A 19,236-nucleotide genomic window follows, 5' to 3' on the forward strand; every position below is an offset into this window, starting at 1 on the left:
TGGGAAATTGCAATATCTTATCACTCACAAGAAAAACATCATTAATTCTTTCCTTTTTAGGTTTCTTATCCTATGCCTAGTGGGCATAGGATAGAAAAACCGTTATTATTATACTATATATTACAATTTCACTCATTAACCTCTTCATTTTAAGTAAATTCACAACCAGAGCAGAATTAATCCCAATTTCTATATGCTTAACATGATAATTCTCATTGCTCGATGACATACTAGGCAATAGATGTTGTCCAGGGTTAATTTAGGTGCGGGTTTTTTTTATATGAAGCCGCCATCAAGGTGTTGCTAAATTTTGGTTGATTTTTATTTCGCTGTAATTAGTGAAATTATGAATAATGAAGCGTTCTTTTTTTAATATATTGGAGAAAATTGCTATCATATTTCATTGCATCAGGCGATTCCAAATCATTTTGGGATTAAGACTCTGTTGATGTATTTCATTGCATCAAACATCAAGGCCAACAAGAAAAAACATCAAGGCCAACAAAATCTCTGGTGATCAATATATTGTATAACTTTGGATGTAACTATGGCTCCATGAGCCAAAACAACTAGGTACGTCTTTTTACTACTGTCAAAAAAAAAAAAAAAAAAAAAAAAAAAAAAAAAAACCCAAGGCCAACAAAATCTCTGGTGATCAATATATCGATAATTATCGTCAAAAATCAATTCATTTATCACGGTTGACAACATCACGAGTAAATTACACTTTGTGTACAGCATCATACTACCTAATGAAAAAATGACGTGAGCAAAAATGAGGCCAAGATTTCTACAAAGGAGGTATAGTCGGAGAATGTTACTGGCTGATATATACACAATGACGTGATACACCTGGTATACCTAAGTTTCCTGGTATACCCAAGTTTCCTAATTGCGCCGCTTAGCCACCCTAATTCAATAACTAAAGTATCAATTAAACTGAATACACTCGTACCTCTTCATCTTCAGATCCTCAATTATCCCTCGTGTTTCAGCTTCTGACGCCAAAAAAAAACAATCCACCCTCCCACTTGAAGCGTTGGCCACTGTCACCCACGAGCTGCTCCTTTCTTCAAACACATTCGACAAAGTCTAGATATTACCATTGCGGCTTTGTCTCTCCTCTGTAGCCCTGGGTACGCTTGTCTCCGACCTGCCACTAACACGCTGGTCCTTGGATCATAAAATCCATGTTGGGCCCGGCCCAAATCCGTATTTGATCACCGGCTACCGGCTAGTATATCTAGTATAGAGAAAAACATTAGTATTTGACATAAATAAACTCGCCAATTAAATGCAGATAACATAAAACAGCTCTACAGTTTGATAATTGTAATCCTTACAGCAAGAATGTAGGGCATACTCGAGCTATCCAGCATCATGATGACTCATCCATGACCATCATGTTGATTTGAATTGCTTTCTGCTTGATTTAACATTCTCAGACAGTTCCAAAACCTGTTACGCAGAACGAAAATCACGTGAGACCATTGTATACACACAACGGACCAATTTCATGTCATGGGTTTCATTTTGTAACGGAGTTAACTACTTGGTTGTACACCTGCAACATTCTCAAGCAAGACCAGCGGAATTATTCTCCACGAGCAGATGTCTCATGGTCCAATAATGAGGATATAGCATCACAGACGACATCTTGTTTGGCAAGCTATCAAATTTAAGCAGCAGGTTTTCGTACAAGCAAATGTAGAATCATGCAAGGTAATGAGAAAACAGTACTCTAGTCAACATACAAAAAGATAGGGGGAATTAACATTGGATCCGCATTAAACTTGTCTGTATCATTTACGTTAGCTATTTGTATCGGGTGTTAATTATGATGCAAAGAGTTGAGATTCAGACAGGAAACAGAAGACAAAAAATATCGTCATTGACTTACTTTAAGAAGGGATTGAGCGTGGAGTAGTGAAGATTGATGCTTCAGATAAGGACGAAACCATCTGTCTGTCTATGCATACATATTCTATAAAGTAAACTAAAAGTTGCCTCATTCGGAGCCAGGTCATTCTGAAACATTGCTTTCAAATTAGCCATTACTTCGCTCATCCTTCTCAGCTTGAAGTAACCACGTATCAAACAGTTAAAAGTTACAACATCAGGCGCACACCCCTTTGCGATCATAGTTTCAAATGTCTCTTGTGCTTTGTCCATCCGTCCAATTCTACAATAACCGTTCATAAGTGTCGTGTAGGTGACCGTATTTGGGTCTACGTTTTTATTAATCATCAGCTCCATCATGTTTTCGGCTTCTTTTATCTTCCCTTCCTTGCATAGCACATTAACTACTGTGTTATAAGTGACGATATCAGGAGCTAGACCCTTTCTCCACATTTCTTTAAGCAAAGCCAAGACGACATCCATTCTTCTAAGCTTACAGTACCCATTAACCAAAATGTTGTACGTGGCAGCATTAGCAGAAAGACCCTTTGCGATCATAGTCTGGAACATCTCCTGTGCTCTGTTCATCAAACCAATCTTACAATATCCATTAATAAGTGATGTGTATGTGACTGTATCCAGTTCCAGGTTATCATCTAGCATTAACTTGACGATCGTTTCTGCTTCTTTTGTCTTCCCTGCTTTACATAGCATATTAACTACTGTGTTATAAGTGGTACTATCAGGAGTCGGGCCTTTTTGCGACATTTCTTTCAGCAAATGCTTGACAACATCCATCCTGTTAAGCTTACAATATCCATTGATCAAAATGCTGTACGTAACAGTACTAGCAGCCAATCCCTTTGAAATCATAATTTCAAACATTTCCCATGCTTTGTCCATCCATCCCATCCTACAATATCCATGAATAAGTGTTGTGTATGTGACCGTATCTAGATCTAGTTTTTTATCAATCATCAACTTAATGATTTCTTCGGCTTCTTGTATCTTCCCTTCTTTGCATAGCAGGTTAACTAATGTGCAATAAGTGACAGTATTGGGAGACAACCCTTTTTGCGACATTTCATTAAGCAAAGAAACGACAATATCCATCCTTCTAAGCTTACTATAACCATTGATTAAAATGTTGTACGTGACAAAACTAGCGGCAATTCCCTTTGCCTTCATAATTTCGAAAATACCTTGGGCTTTGTCCATTAGACCTTCCTTGCAAAATCCATCAATCAATGAATTATAACAAGCAACATCTGGAGCATAACCGTAGCCAGCCATTAAATCAATGACGCACTCTACTGCTCTTACCTTTCCTTCTCTAATTAGTCCGTGAAGCAATACACTAAAGGTGAACACATCAGGTTTAATTCCGGAATCAAAAATTTCTTCGAACAACCTCCAAACATCATCCCATTGCCCTAAGTTACAATGACCCCACATTAATGTTGTATAAGTGATAACATTAGGGGTGACCCCATTTCTAATCATTTCAGAAAAAAGCTCTTCAGCCCGAGACATTAGTCTCTGCTTACAAAGACCATCAATAGCTGCATTGTAATTCATCACACTAGACTGAACACCCGTAAATCTCATCATCCTAAGCAAGCTAACCGCATAATCAACCTGACCTAATTTACAAAGACTATTAATCAAAGTACCATACGTGGACAGACTCATATGCCAACCCTGATTAACAGCCTTACGAAAAAGCGCAACAGCAGCATCAACATTGGCATTATTCTCACACAGTCCATGGATCAAATTAGTACAAGAAACAACATCAGGCTGCAAACCAAGCTTCATGAGCTTCCCAACAAGGGAAAGACCCAAATGAACATAACCCAATTGGCAATAACATTGAATTATCATGTTAAGCAAATCGGAATCGGGGAAAACAGGCAATAAATCAAGCTTCTTACACTGCAGAATAACAGTTGAATAATCCTTCATTTGAAAAAAGGGTTTCAAAATTGAAGTGAAAACTGTGATATGAGGGATGGGTTTAGCATAAAGCAATCTATCAAAGCAAGATAATGCATAATTACAATCAAAGTTACCATCTTTATCAAAAGAATACAAAAATTCAAACCCATATACAGAATGCTGCTGAGAAAAGAATTGGGTTTTATTGTAAGAAGAAGAATATAAATGAATGCAATAAATTCTGGGTTGAGATTGAGATTGAGATTGAAATGAAGAGAAAGAGATGATACCCTTTTGTAATCTAGTGTTTAGATGGAGTATAGGTTTGGCCATGGAACAAAGATCTCCCTCATTAGTGTGTTCTTATTAAGTCTACTTCCTGCAAATCCTAATTTTTTCACAGGATTTTCAATTTGGAGGAATTCGCATAGACTACTACCATGGAGATTGTAGATTGAGACCACAAATGAGGAGTTATTGGGTCAATTTGGATCGGATTTGGGTCGAGTTCATGTTGTAATAGATTCGTAATTATCGGGTCAAGATCAATTTCTGGGTTTGTCATCAGATTGGATTAAAACTGTCAAACAAGTCGGGCAGGCTGGATTGCGGGTCGGGTCAGGTCAAAATATGAGTCGAGTTGATGCTGTACTAGATTTGGAATTTATCGGGTTAAGATCAATTTCCGGGTTTGTCATAAGATTGACTTGTCAAACAGGTCGTGCGGGTCAGGCCAGAATATAGATCAGGTTGAATACGGGCGGGTCATACAGGTTACGAGTTGGGTTAAAGTCAAAATACGGGTTAAAAATAGTGTCGAAAGCCTTTTTCTATCATTTTATAAATTGAAAAAATATTTTTTTTAAAAATTAAAACATATTCCCTCATAGTCGCTCATCTTATCTTATATATATATATATATATATATATATATATATATATATATATATATATATAGGGTCGGGATCCTGGTGAACAGGTAGTATAATGAGAATCTGTAGAACCACTCACAACCAATAAATGTCTAATAATACGGACGACTGGAATTAATTCAGCTAAAATTAAATCAAACGCTCATTACCCCCAAACCATCTAATCTAATATTTCAATGATATCACTTTCTCTCAAATTTCTTTCTCTCTCCCCCATCACAAAATTGATTCGTCGAACAGAAGAACAAGCTTCAATACTGTGTTGCTTCCTTCGTTAATGGGGATGCAAATCGAACCATCGTTCACTTTATATCAAAATTCGACGAGGTTTGTTTAATTTCTCTATTAACTTCCCTTAATTTTTACTTTATGTGTTTCGAATTTGGTAATTCGTCAACAAATTAGGGTTTATGAATTGTTGATTCGAGTTTATATACATATATTTGGGGTGCTAAATTGAAATTAGGGTTAGGAAAATTGATAAATTACCTCAATCGTTTCGAATTTGTACATTCGTCAACTTTTCACATATTGAAGTTTAACAGCTTATGTCAAATTTCTTAAACGGAATCTGATTTTACCCTAATTTGACATGCTGTAAGTTAGGGTTCATAGACATTAAATTTTGAAAATTAGGCCTTATTCCATCGTTGTTTGTAATTATTAGTCCTCGTTCTGTCTTATTATGATATTGTGCTAGATTTTTAACAAGTTTGCTTAGTTTTTCATCAACATTAATCTGACATACAACATGTTGGTGGTTTTGATGTTGTTGTGTCCGAGCTTGTCATCATCTGGTGAAAGTGACAGAAAGATCAATCTACAAGGTTCGGGTGTGTATGACCGTATGGGGTTATGAAGTGGTCCAAGTTTTGGTGATCCTTTGGTGTCTTTGAATTGAACTAGTTTGTATTAATCAGTTTTTTGTAACAACTATTTTAGTGAATGCTATAAAACAATTCAATTCATTCATATTCGTCTTTAATATTTGTCGCTGTTATTGTTTTAGTAGAATAATTGATTTGGACAATGGATACTGCTGCAAAAGTACACAGTAAAGCGATCAGTCACCAATAATGCTAGTCCCTGGATCGATTATATATCTCGTCTTTTGAAAGCCATCCTTGAATTATCAAACGAGTTGAGGCCTTGAGGATCGTTATTCTGAGTTAAAATCGGGTGGGCATGAATCTTTCAACTTCTTTACAAAAGTCGTAGCATTCTGGTAGCAATGAAAATTTCTCGTGGATACTTTCTTATTAGTCATTATTAATTTAATTAATTAAATCAACTAGTGGTCTTCATGGATATCCTAGGTTTTCTAGTTTCACTATTCACGATCTTGGGTTACAGGCAAAATCGCCAATTTGCTGTTTTAATATTTGTTTGTATATCAATGTAGGTAAAGGATATGTCAGAGAAGATTTAGAATGCAGCCATTACATGAAAAACTTTGATGTTGGACATGTGCCATTGCGGTTACCTAGAGCAAAGCAAATGTTGGTTACTATCAATAAGAACTTCTCCACATTAGCTTTACAGAGGCGATATTTAGATCGTATTGGGGAGACTAAATATTTGATGGCACTCAAGAATTTGTGTGATGCTTTGCATTGTTCGGGTATTAAGATTTGATGTCCTAACTTTCGATAGTAGTATACTTGCTTTCTTTGTCAAGAATGCATACATCATTTGGTGGCACATCATAATTGCCATCGTGGTACCGCCAAATTCCACAAAAATTATTTATCATCTTTGCGTTTAATTTGAATATTGATGTTTGTCATACGATCCACCGCCAAGAAAAAGAGAAAAAGGGTCCATCAATAACGCGTGAGAAATTGCTTCACGGGACATACCTGTACATGGAAAGCAATGGAGGGTCTTTATGATTACGCAAGGTTCGAGCTATTGGAGTCAGCAATTTCTCAACGAAGAAACCGCAAGACCTTTTGGAAGTGGCGCGTGTTCCCCTTCAGAAACCAGGTTGAATGCCATCCAATGTGGCGGCGGAGAAAGCCGCACAAATTTTGTCAATCAAAAGGCATTCATTTATCGGTAAGAAAGCAAAGCGCCCGCATCGATATTTATCCTGCAGATACGTCAATCTTTGAAGATTTTTGTCAATCAATAGGCATTCCTTTTCACTTTCGAGAGCCAATTAGCTCAAACGGGAGAGCATTGTGCAGTGCACAAGATGTGGGTTCAATTCCCACATTGGCTAGCAAATACCGGTGTTTCTTTTACATTCTTTTACATTGTAATTGCCATGGACTGGTAGTTTCTATGCATAAGCCTAAAATGCCTTGAAAAGGCCGATAAATATATTAAATCTCCTTCACAGACATTTTCCTTGTTTCATGCACATAGAACCTTATTCCATGCACATAGAACCTTATTTCATGCACATATAATCAAAATTAATGTCCTTACCCAACAAGAATTAGTAATATAATATAACCAATCAAAGTGCAATCAAGAACTTTTTAATGCACATAGAACCTTTTTTCATGCATATAGAACCTTATTTCATACACTTATAATCTTATTTCATACCCATTAAAATTAATGTCCCTAACCAATTATAATTAGTATCATAATAAGAACTTTTTCATGCACATATAACCTTATTTCATGCACATAGAACCTTATTTCATGCACATATAATGAAAATTAATGTCCTTAACCAACAATAATTAGTAACATAATATAACCAACTAGTGCAACTGAAAAACTTTTTAATGCACATAAAACCTTATTTCATGCACTTATAATCTTATTTCACGGCCATGTAAAATTAATGTCCTTAACCAACAGTAATTAGTATCATAATAAGAACTTTTTCATGCACATAGAACCTTATTTCATGCACATATAACACTTATTTCATGCATGTACACCTGACAGCTATCCTAAAATCACGGGATTTTTTATTTATTAGGTTATATGGGATTCGAACCCATACCTTTGTGCAAAATAAGCACATCGCTCTACCATTGAGCTAATAACCTTTACAATATAGATAACTTTTAAAAATGAAGATATGAAAACAGTTATTTTGATAAATCAAACATGACAATTCTACATTACATTATTACATTAAGTATCTTAAGAAAATAATGATCAAAGTCAAAATCGAGCGCTATGTAAGAAATTCGGATCATGTTGCATCAGGTCTAAAGGGCCATTCTTCTTCACTAAGTTCCGGGTTATCTTGCTCAATTCTCTTTCGACTAGACCTATGACCTCGCATTGTCATGGACATATCTTTTATTGTTGAAGAACTACTTCCATTCATCTTATCAGCCAATATCTCTATCTTATCCAAAATTCCCCATCCTATCAGTCGATTCCTCAATAACTGTCCGATATGTCATTAACATGTTACTAAACAATTTGGCGTTAATATAGCAGCAAGAACTAGATGAAGGAAACACCTGCACTTCAAACTTCAGAACATTATTAACAGGATTAATGGCCATTCCTTCAGGCTGTCCAAGAATATCAGGAATCCAACGGCACTTGATATTGTAATGCCCGATCTTTTTCCAGGTGACATTCAATCGTTGCAGTGCTTTCATAACTTCAATCATGATCTCACGTGGACGGGCTCGTGACTGCAGTCAGATAGGAGAATGGATTTCAGCATAAAGCATAACAACAACATCAGAGGCAGCCTTAGTCCCAACATGATTTGGGGTCGGCTTCTGCATAGAGTATGAGAAACAATAATTCATCCGTGTCATTATGAAGGACAGAAAAGGAAGTATGAGGAAAACCTGAAGTCCAAGAGCCCATTTCCTCTGGACAGGAAGCGGCTGGCGCGAGCAAATTCCTCCGTATTCAGAATAATCATGATTGGGGTTCCGAGAGTCAGGAGAAGAAATTTCACTGTTATCCTGAATATTAAAGACGAGTGAACTATCTCAGATACTTCCTTTTATTACAGTACTTACCTGCTGAGTATCAACCTGATCTGCCTTGTTCAAAACAACCCGTATCTTGTCATCGTGACCACATAAAGATGATATTACCCGCTTAAATTCATCACTGACGTCAAGCTTATGAGGATCAAACAAGAGCAGGATAAGGTCACATTTGGCAGCAAACCAGGACGTTACCCCAGTGAAGTCGTAACTCCTCTGTGTTCGCTGTTTCTCTCCAGACAGCACACCAGGAGTATCCACCAATGTAATATGCTCCAGAAGCTTTAAAAAGCAGAAGAAATAGAGACGGTAGACAACCGCACGGTGGTGCACTTATCACTCCTATCCTTCTTGCTCCTAGATTATATAATTCCTGAGATATATATAACAGTCGATATTATATAAACACAATAATACCGCGATTATAAAACAAATGTTATTGTTACGATGTTACCTGAACAAAAGTAGACGCCCAATTAACCATCGAAATAGTGTAGGACGAGAAATAATTGGAACGAGATTTTTGGAGGCGTGACGTCGAATAGGTGTTGGTGATGTCATTGCTTCCAGCACAAACTAAATACACGCTTCGCGAAATGATTGAAGATGTCGTATTTTCTCCGACTGCTGCCTTAAGCTTGTTTATATATTCTCTGAACAATTATAAACAAAGCATAAAAACGCAACAATTCCGCTCTCCACAATCAACAATCAGCTGTGACAATACTATGATTTTCACAACATTTCTTAAAATAAAATAAAAAAATTAAAATGTTAAGGAAGAAGAATTACTGAGCAAAAACAGCAAGAAGATCGCCTTCAGTAAGATCATAAGGGATGCCACCGACGAAAACATAAGCCGAATCTTTGTAATTAGCATGCCATGAAGCTTCATCGGAAATCCCCAATTCTGCTTCTTTTGCATTTATGTTTTGTGTTCTTCGTACTAGGGTTAACGGATTCATTTAATTGAATACCAGACGATTCAATTCCAGGGATTGAGTGAGATTGAGGAGTAGTAATCACGGATTTTAAGGATATCTAGGGTTTTCGATTTGGGATTTTGGGGGAGAAATGGGGGTATTTTAAACCCTAGAAATCGCGCGGGTGTGTTGAAAGAATTGTTAATCAACAATGTTCACCGCGTATCTAATTTAGTTAGATCTAAGGGCTGTGAGTGGTTCTCACAGTTCTCATTATCTTGATGGTTCTCACAGGATCCCGAATCTATATATATATATATATATATATATATATATATATATATATATATATATATATAACTGGGTTAAAACATTGTGAATGCGACACGTGTCAACCCAGCATTAAATACGAGTATTAATTACAGCTGAACATTAAATATAAACTTAATAAATGCAGCATAAATCTCAGTAAATATTAATTATAATTTAATAAATTTTATTATAAAATTATATTAAATAATTAGGTTGATTTGATTCTAAATTTATTAAAAAAAAAATATTTTTATAAAAATTCTAAATTGTAAATAAAAACGTTCATTGCGAAAAATGCTTTCAATCAAGTATACTTTTCATTATAGTTATTAACATATTTTGATGTGTAGAGATGATTAAAGTGAGCTTCTTAGAATGTTTTACATTCACGTAAAAAAGTATTTTGAGAAACTTATAAAACTTAGACCATTAATTTTAAGGAATTTATTTTCGCAGTACACATTTTACTCAATTCAGTATATTTTTTACCTTTATTTCTGATGGGGCATATTCTGCACCGCTGACCAAGTCAACATATTGAGCAAAGTCAAAGATATCCACAGCAAGTCAACGACTTAGACAGCCTAACCGACGCAGCCTGTCGGCCTGTCTCTTGGGTCTCGGCTGGTGCAACTAGCCAGCCGGGGCACATATCCGCGAACTCATATCCAAGACCCCTCGGCGGCGAGTCAACAGGGCCCGCCGGCCTGCCACGGGTCCCTCGGCCGAGGGTAGATCAGTCTTTTCACCCGCTAGCCACTTGGCCACTTGGCCACTACGTGACAAAAGGTGAAAGTCTATAAATACTCCACAAACCTCATTGAGGAAAGGATCCACAATTTAACCTAAGAATCACTATTCATCTGGTAATATCTTCCTTATCTCTCTACAATATATATTTCGCCAAGTAACCACAACTTATCTCTCTAAGTTTACTGACTTGAGCGTCGGAGTGAGTTCGCTCGGTCCAAAGCCGAGCCCTCAGTTTGTTCATCGTTTCAGGAGACCGAAAGGAGGATTCAAGCGAAGACATCATTCTACAAGCACGGGTGGTGACAAATAACTGCTCTGGAATTACACCCGGAACAATTGGCGCCGTCTGTGGGGAAAGATACTAGAAGCTAGTCACATTCATTCCCAAACAAAAAAAAAAAACACAAAAACCCACCCAAAAAGCTAAGAAGATGTCGAAACAACAAGAGGTATTCGTGACTGACGAAACCGAATTCTGCCAAGATGATACCGTCCACAAATCTGGAGTTGTGCAACCCTCCGTCGGCCAAGTAATCCAACCGGAGTATGGGATGCCAATAATACCAGATACGCCGCTGCCCGCCGACCAGGTCACCATCATGGGACATGTGGTTGATGCAGCAAAACTGAAGCTACTCCTGGACCTAATTGGTAGTACGCCGGCTCACACTGTCACACCGACAAGAGCGGCGGAACCCGTCCAGGAGACCAGGGCCCAAAATGTGACTCCGAGAAATTTGAACGGAGCACTAGGGAAGTCGACCCCGCCAAGACGCCGGAGGAGCCCAGAGTGCTAGTGGTAGACCTGAGTACTTCCCGTACTCACGGGAGGACAGCGTCGCCGCAGCACCGACGAGGCCTGCCTCAGAGAAGCCAGAGGAATCCGACTCAGCAGAGCCGGAGAAGAAGCCCGAGTCGGAGAAGGAGTCCTTCCCGCTACGAGGAAAGGAGCCGGACTAGGAATGCGAGGAGCCGATCGCCGCGTGTCATTCGACACGTGGTCAGACAGCCCCTCAGTGCCTATGTCCTTGAAACGGCCGTGCCAACCAAGCTGAAGTTGCCGGCGCTCACATATAAAGGGGATAGCGACCCCACCGACCATACCGAGACTTTTGAGTCGTACATGTCGGTGTGGGAACAACCAGATGAAGTCTGGTGCCGAGTCTTCCCAACGACCTTGCATGGGATGGCTCAGAGTTGGTACAAGGGGCTGCCCGACGGCTCGGTATACTATTACGCCGACCTAAGGGACGCCTTTTTAGCCCAGTACTCTTGGAATAAGAGGAGGGCCGTGGAGACATCGGATCTTCTAACTATTAGACAGGAGGGGGGCGAGTCACTACGAAGCTATGTGAAGAGGTTCGATGCCAAGGTTCAGCAGATTCGAGAGATTAACCCCGAGCTGGCGGCCTTCGCGCTGATGAAAGGCCTCCCAAGGGGAGACTTAAAAAACGAGCTCATCAAGTACGGAGGTCTAGGCTTAGACGCCGCCAGGAAGATGGCCGACCAAGCCATCAAGGTAGAGGACTATCACAAGACCTGGGTAGACCACAGCGAGGCTGGGCACTCAGAGAAGAAGAGCCACCGGGAGGACAACCCAGATGAAAGACGTCGTGACAATAATGGGTCACGGTCTGACAAGTCTGCCAGGAAACAGAACTCGGCGGACGCCGGGGGGAGTTCGGGACTGAACTACCCAAAGCGGTACAATGATCACACCCCCCTGGTCGTATCGGCCGCCGAGGTCTGCGCCCTGAGCAAAAATGAGGGTCAGAAGTGGGAAAGGCCCCCTAAGCCGGGAGTGACGGGGACACAACGACCGATACGCTAGAAGAAACGTATACTCAGTACAGTTGAGACGCAATTCTAGCCGCCTCGGCCAACCGAAGGCCTGGCAGAAGAAGCGATCAATATGTCTACAGATACGAACGCTGTCGAGCCGTAACCCCGATTGCCCCGGCCTAAGCCGGGAGTGACGGGGACACAACGACCGATACGCTAGAAAAAACGTATACTCAGTACAGTTGAGACGCAATTCTAGCCGCCTCGGCCAACCGAAGGCCTGGCAGAAGAAGCGATCAATATGTCTACAGATACGAACGCTGTCGCGCCGTAACCTCGATTACCTCGGCCAAAGCCGGGAGCGACGGGGACACAACGGTCGACACGCTAACATGTTCACAACAGCAGTTGGGAATCGCAAATCTGACGCCTCGGCCAAGACCGAGAGTGAAAGAGGAAGCGACCAACATACCAACATGTTTCTCTCGGCGTTAAACACAGTTGAGATACGCATTCTAACTGCCTCGGCCAGGCCGAAGGTAAAAACGAAAAAGCGCTCAATTAATAACGCAAGAAGACAAGTGAAGAACTGTGATCAAAACCCCGGCCAAGCCGAGGGCAAATAAGATAAACTTTACTGAAAATGATTACAAGGAGAACACAGACGACGGCCGTCCCCATAGGGATAAGCCGAACACAACCTACCAAAGTTTTTACAAAAACACCAAGGAAAGGAAAAGCAAAAGGTTACAGACATGTCAATGAAGCGCCAAAAGATGGCAGAGAGGCAAGGCTTAATAATTGGCCCCCGAACAGCTAAAGTTATCCGAGACGCCGGGGGAACCTGGTGACGACCGCCCGTCTCCCTATGCCTGTTGCTGCTCGCCAACCGCGACATCAGCAACATCATTTTTGGTGGGTGACCCAGAAGGTGATTTGGCAGCTTCAGTTTGAGCCGCCTTTAGCCTCTCAGCCTCCTCTCTGGCCTCCTTCACCTTTGCATCATAAGCCGCCTTGGCCTCAGCTATCTGATCAGCCTTCGCCGCCTTCGCCTTCTCCGCAGCCGCTGTTTCCGCAGCTTCGGCCATCTCATCAAGAAGCTGCTCAAATTTGTCCCATGGGAAGGAGCCATCAGGAACGAGCTTCTTGATTGCCTCCCTGGTCGCTTCCTCGGCCTGGTCGCGGAATTGGGCGCACATGCTTGGGATAAGCTCAGTTTGAAGCATCTCAATATCCTTCTCCTTTTGAGCAAGGATAGCCCTTGTGTCCCTGTGCGCCTCCGACTGGGCATCGTACAGATCCTTCCATTCTTCCCTCTTGGCAACGACGGCGTCGTAAGCGCCCTTATACCTGTCCCGCTCCTCCATCAACTTGGCGGTGGCGACATCAGCAGCCTCAACTTTGGCCCTCTCGGCCACTAGCAGCTTCTCGGCTTCCTCCACACGCTTTTGGGCAGCAAGGAGATCCAGCTTAGCCTTCCCGGCTTCCCCCTTTGCAGCGGAAAGATCAAGCCTAAGCTTTTCGATCAGTGGCCCAGCTTGGGCCATGGCCTTTTCTTGCTCCATAATGTGGGAGGCGGCTAGTTGAGTCCACTTCGCCAGCCTCTTATATATTCTCGCACCCTCTGCCACAAGTTCGGTGGGGGGAATCTTCTGAACTGAGGAGTCAACGGTGACATTTCTATCACCCGCCTTCTCGGGCTGCTTCCCTAATTGCCGTTCAGTGAGAACGGCGACTGCTGACGGCGGATCTACAAAAAATTTATACAGAGCATCCATGTCAACATGCATTGACACGTCAGAGAGTCTGTCATCGGGAATGTCCAACGAACCAGCTAAGTCTGAACCGCAAGTTAGATCTCATGCCGATCTGGACCCTCTTAAATGGAGGGCCTGAGTCGTTTTCTCCCCGAAACGGTGGAAGCAGACGGTGGCTCTTTTCTCTTCTTTGGAGGAGGAGGGCCCTTCGCAACGGTCACCATCTCCTCGGTAATATCAACAACCTCCACATGCTCCTCCTGAACCGCTGGGGTGGAAGAGGGAGTTGTGATTGACGCCGTCGCCGACCTGGACGCCGCCTTTGGTTTTCTCTTCGGCACGCCTCCGAGAACCCGTGCTTGAGCCCCCGCCAGATCCAGTGCCTTCAGCTGTTTCTCCATGAGTTCGTTGGGAGCCAGTCTACGATCACGCGCGTCAGCCGTAGGACGCCGCTGAACGACCTTCCCGTCCTTATCAAGCCCTAACCTCTTCAAGGTTCTCTCAGACAGATCCTGGCCAAACCGGTCTGCAAGAAACCAAACGAGAGTTACATAAAAGAAGTAAAACAAAGCTCTAAAAACAGGAGCATAACAGGCAAAAAATGGGCCTCACACCGACCCTACTCACCCTGGTTGAGGGCCGGTATGAGGCGGACGCGGCAAAGCAGCTCATCCTGAAGAATAATCTGAGTCGGGGGCACCCATCCCTTCTCAAAGATCAAACAATTGATCGCCCGCTTCTCATCCGCAGTAAGATAGACCTGCGAAGCGTCCATCTTCAGCTTTTTCCGGGTGACCCATTTGTCATGCTCCGCCTCAGTCTCGCACCGCAAATTAACTTGGTGCTTTGGAAGGACCGGCAAAGCGTGGATAGTCATCCGGCACCTCAACGTACACCCACCGATCTTTCCAGTCTTTGCAGGAAGTAAGCTTGTCAACGGAGACGTAACCCGGCTCCATTTATACGCTGTACCACCCCACTTTACCAGAGGTCGATGGCCGAATATGATGAAGCCGGCGGAACAAGTTAACTGTAGGGACCTCCCCCTTAAAGAGACAGAGCCACACGAAGCCAACTATCGTCCTAATGGCCAACGGATGCAGTTGAGCCACAGCGACGTTCATAGCCTTGATGATGGCCACGACGTATTCATTCAAAGGAAACCGGAGCCCATACTCCAGGTGCCTGATATATACGCCGATATGACCCGGGGGAGGGCAACAGACCGCCTGACCCTCCCCAGGGATAACAATTTTATACCCCTCACCAAAGGAGAAATGACCCTCGAAAAGAGTTCCACCGGAACAACTGGCGAATTTATTGGTCCAGGCACGGTCAAGACCAGTCGTGCAGGTCTCGCCGTGATCCAGGATATGCGGCCTCTCACCACCAGAAGGAATCCTTTCCTCACCGTCATCATCAAAGTCTTCATCAGCACCGTCATCATCCTCCCAACCCTCCAAAACTTTGGGGTCAACTTCGGGAGAAGGAGACCTAGGGCCCCCGGACCTTATCGGGATGGCGTCTAGTATCCCCTCCTCATCAAGACGCGACGGGGAACCCCCCGGCGCGGAAGTGCTAGTCCCGGCGTCAGCAGCAGACATAGTAGCAATAAATTACGTAACAAAATAAGAGTATGAGAAAAAATTGTTTGTTTACCTTGAAGAAAAGCACTCGCCGAGGTAACAACTCTGAAGATTAAAAGAGAAAGAAGCCCTTGAAAGTTTAGAGAGATGAAAATTTTGGAGAAAATGAAATTGGTGGCCAATTTCACGGAATAACTACTCTATTTATAGGGGAAAGCCCATGAAGAAGGACCAATCAGGGCACAGCCCATGAAACGTCAGCCAATCAGCGAACAAACACGTGTCAGACATGCGACCACGGAATGTCAATCGTTGCAACAGTTAAACGTCAATCAACGCAACAGTAACCAAGCGTCTTCAACACACCCATTCATATCTCATTGCCTATTCATCTTCATCAGCAGATTCCTAAGTATCTGTTCTCCGCCGGCCACATGATCAACCAAGCTAGGTAGCACCGGCCGGGGGCAATAAAAAACAACCGGCACTCTCAACCCTGGTCTCGACCAGCGTCACTTTCTTTTCCACATCGGATGCCCTTTACACACCCATGTGGAGGGGGGATACGGTACGGCCTAAGCAGAACCAAGCCGAGATAGAAGAAGCCGAGATAGAAAATTTTTTACTTGCGCAGAATATACGCTCAACATACATCGGAGCCCATACCACGGCATAGACTACGCTGGGGGCAAATTGATGGGGCATATTCTGCACCGCTGACCAAGTCAACATATTGAGCAAAGTCAAAGATATCCACAGCAAGTCAACGACTTAGACAGCCTAACCGACGCAGCCTGTCGGCCTGTCTCTTGGGTCTCGGCTGGTGCAACTAGCCAGCCGGGGCACATATCCGCGAACTCATATCCAAGACCCCTCGGCGGCGAGTCAACAGGGCCCGCCGGCCTGCCACGGGTCCCTCGGCCGAGGGTAGATCAGTCTTTTCACCCGCTAGCCACTTGGCCACTTGGCCACTACGTGACAAAAGGTGAAAGTCTATAAATACTCCACAAACCTCATTGAGGAAAGGATCCACAATTTAACCTAAGAATCACTATTCATCTGGTAATATCTTCCTTATCTCTCTACAATATATACTTCGCCAAGTAACCACAACTTATCTCTCTAAGTTTACTGACTTGAGCGTCGGAGTGAGTTCGCTCGGTCCAAAGCCGAGCCCTCAGTTTGTTCATCGTTTCAGGAGACCGAAAGGAGGATTCAAGCGAAGACATCGTTCTACAAGCACGGGTGGTGACAAATAACTGCTCTGGAATTACACCCAGAACAATTTCCATTTGCATGCCCTTGTATTACAAACACCCAATTAATTAAATTCTCTCAAATTGCATCCATCAAGCCTCCTAAATCCATCATATTTCTTCGTTATACATTATAATTCAGATCAATTGGTCTCCCTTGTGACGGGTTACCATTTGTGACGGATATTTTGTGAGATAAAATGGTAACAAAATGGGTTAGTGGAGAAAGGGGACCACATGAATAGTGTTGTAGAGAGAGAAAAAGTGGGTACTTTATGAGGTAAAATGGTACCCGTCTCTTGTTTGTGACGGATAGCGTCCGTCACAAACAAGAATTTGTGAATTCAGATATATAACACGCATTTGGTTTATTAATTAAAAACTATGCATGAAATTAGTATTGGATTTTTATTATGTTTGTTTTATTTAGGGTTTTGGTTTTTAATTGTATTTCATCAAAAAACTTGGATCTGTACGTGTCTCATCTTCCGTCTCTTCCTCTTCAATCTCCTCATACGCTACTTCTTCCCTTACAATATTTAATAATTGAAATTCAACAATTAATTATTATAGTTACATTCAATTACAAAGCAATTAAACTGCACCTTTCATATAGTAATAATGGTGGAGGAGTTGTTGGGTGTGGTTTTAGGGAGATGGCTAATCCGGCGAGTGAAATCGGTGGTTGTCAGCAATTCGTTGGTGGTCGATTGATGGCAGACGGCGGGGTTTACGTGGGTGGGCATGGTGGTTGCACGTGGTTGGTGATGTTAAAATTGGAATGTAACTTTTTTTTCTTTTTTTTTTCTTTTGCGCAGTACAAGGAGAGAAAAGATAGAGAGAGATTGAGAGAAAGGGAGATGGGAGGGGCAATATTAGAAAGAAGTACTGTATTGAGTAAAAATTGTACTGCGAAAATCAGCACCCATTATTAAGAAAAATATATTTTGAAGAGTCATTGTATATATTAAAAACAAAACTTAAAAAAAAAAAAACACTACTAAGATATAAGTTTTTACATTGTGGGAACGAAAAAGTTATATTGCGATAAAATGAATACATATGAGATTTTGAGAGATTTAAATACTATGATAACGAGTATGTATGTACACAGTGATCACGAATGAGTTTGAATAATTAAAAGAAAAGTAATGATTATTAAGTAATATAATATTATATAGGGTTTTTCTACGTGGTACCTCGTGGTGCTTCGCATTCTACGTGGTACCCCTATATTTTTGAAAATACAAGTGGTATCCCTAAATGTAGTAAAATGTTCTAAAAATACCCAATCTACTAAAAATCACGTTTAAATATGTTAGATTTTGTAAAGAAAATATGTTTACAATTGAGTAGACGATGTTTATGATAATGACATGACAAATTATTGCCAAAAAAATCAATAAAAAATGTATAATTTAAACATCTTAAAGAGGCGGATTAGAGCATTTTGGGTATTTTAAGATGTTTTTATAATGTTTAGGGGTACCACGGGTATTTTTGAAAAGCGAGGGGTATCACGTAGAATTCGAATAAATACAAGGGTACCATGTAGAAAAACCTTATTATATAAACAACATGAATAAGTAGAATACACATTACATTTTCCTTTAATATCTTTAGTTAAATATGTATACGTCAAAAACAAAACATTAGTTATGACTAAGGGGTCGTTTGGTTACCCACTAAAAAACAAAGGAAGTACAATTCATGTGAATTGCAAAATGGGTAACTTGTTTGGTTACCTCAATTCACATGAATTGGAACTTCCCATGAATTCTAATTCCTCTATAATGGAGGAAGTTGCTTACCTAGGTCCCCCTAGGTAAGTGGGAATGCCTACATGAATTGCAATTCCTATATGCAACCAAACAACATTTTCTAATTCACATGAATTCTAACTTCACGTGATCTTTCACTTTCTAGGTGTTCCGGGTGTAATTCCAGAGCAGATATTCGTTACCACTCGTAGCTTGTAGAATGACGTCCTTGCTTGAATTCTCCTTGCGGTCTCCTGAAACGATGAACAAACTGAGGGCTCGGTTTTGGCCGAGCGTACTCACTCCGACGCTCAAGTCAGTTAACTTAGAGGGATAAGTCGTTGTTACTTGGCTAAACGTGTATTGTAGAGAGATAAGGAAGATATTACCAGATGAATAATGATTATTAGGT

At 41.4% G+C, this 19,236-nt stretch overlaps 1 protein-coding gene across 3 annotated transcripts; it reads right to left on the reverse strand.

Moving 5' to 3' along the window:
- Positions 1-634: 634 nt before the first annotated feature.
- LOC141657717 (uncharacterized) lies at positions 635-4,321 on the reverse strand. 3 transcript variants are annotated; one of them, XM_074465042.1, is made up of 3 exons: positions 1,901-4,321; positions 1,344-1,458; positions 635-1,234 (listed from the first exon to the last, which is right to left on the reverse strand). In XM_074465042.1, the coding sequence occupies exon 1, from the start codon at positions 4,168-4,170 to the stop codon at positions 1,942-1,944; it is 2,229 nt and encodes a 742-aa protein (XP_074321143.1). In that variant the 5' UTR covers positions 4,171-4,321; the 3' UTR covers positions 635-1,234; positions 1,344-1,458; positions 1,901-1,941. The 3 variants fall into 3 exon arrangements, with proteins under 3 accessions (XP_074321143.1, XP_074321142.1, XP_074321141.1); XM_074465041.1 differs by having other exon boundaries at positions 635-1,243; positions 1,901-4,288; XM_074465040.1 differs by having other exon boundaries at positions 635-1,243; positions 1,364-1,458; positions 1,901-4,281.
- Between the last annotated feature and the right edge of the window lie 14,915 nt (positions 4,322-19,236).

This window comes from Silene latifolia, chromosome 5 (assembly GCF_048544455.1).
Source record: "Silene latifolia isolate original U9 population chromosome 5, ASM4854445v1, whole genome shotgun sequence".
NCBI lineage: Eukaryota > Viridiplantae > Streptophyta > Magnoliopsida > Caryophyllales > Caryophyllaceae > Silene > Silene latifolia.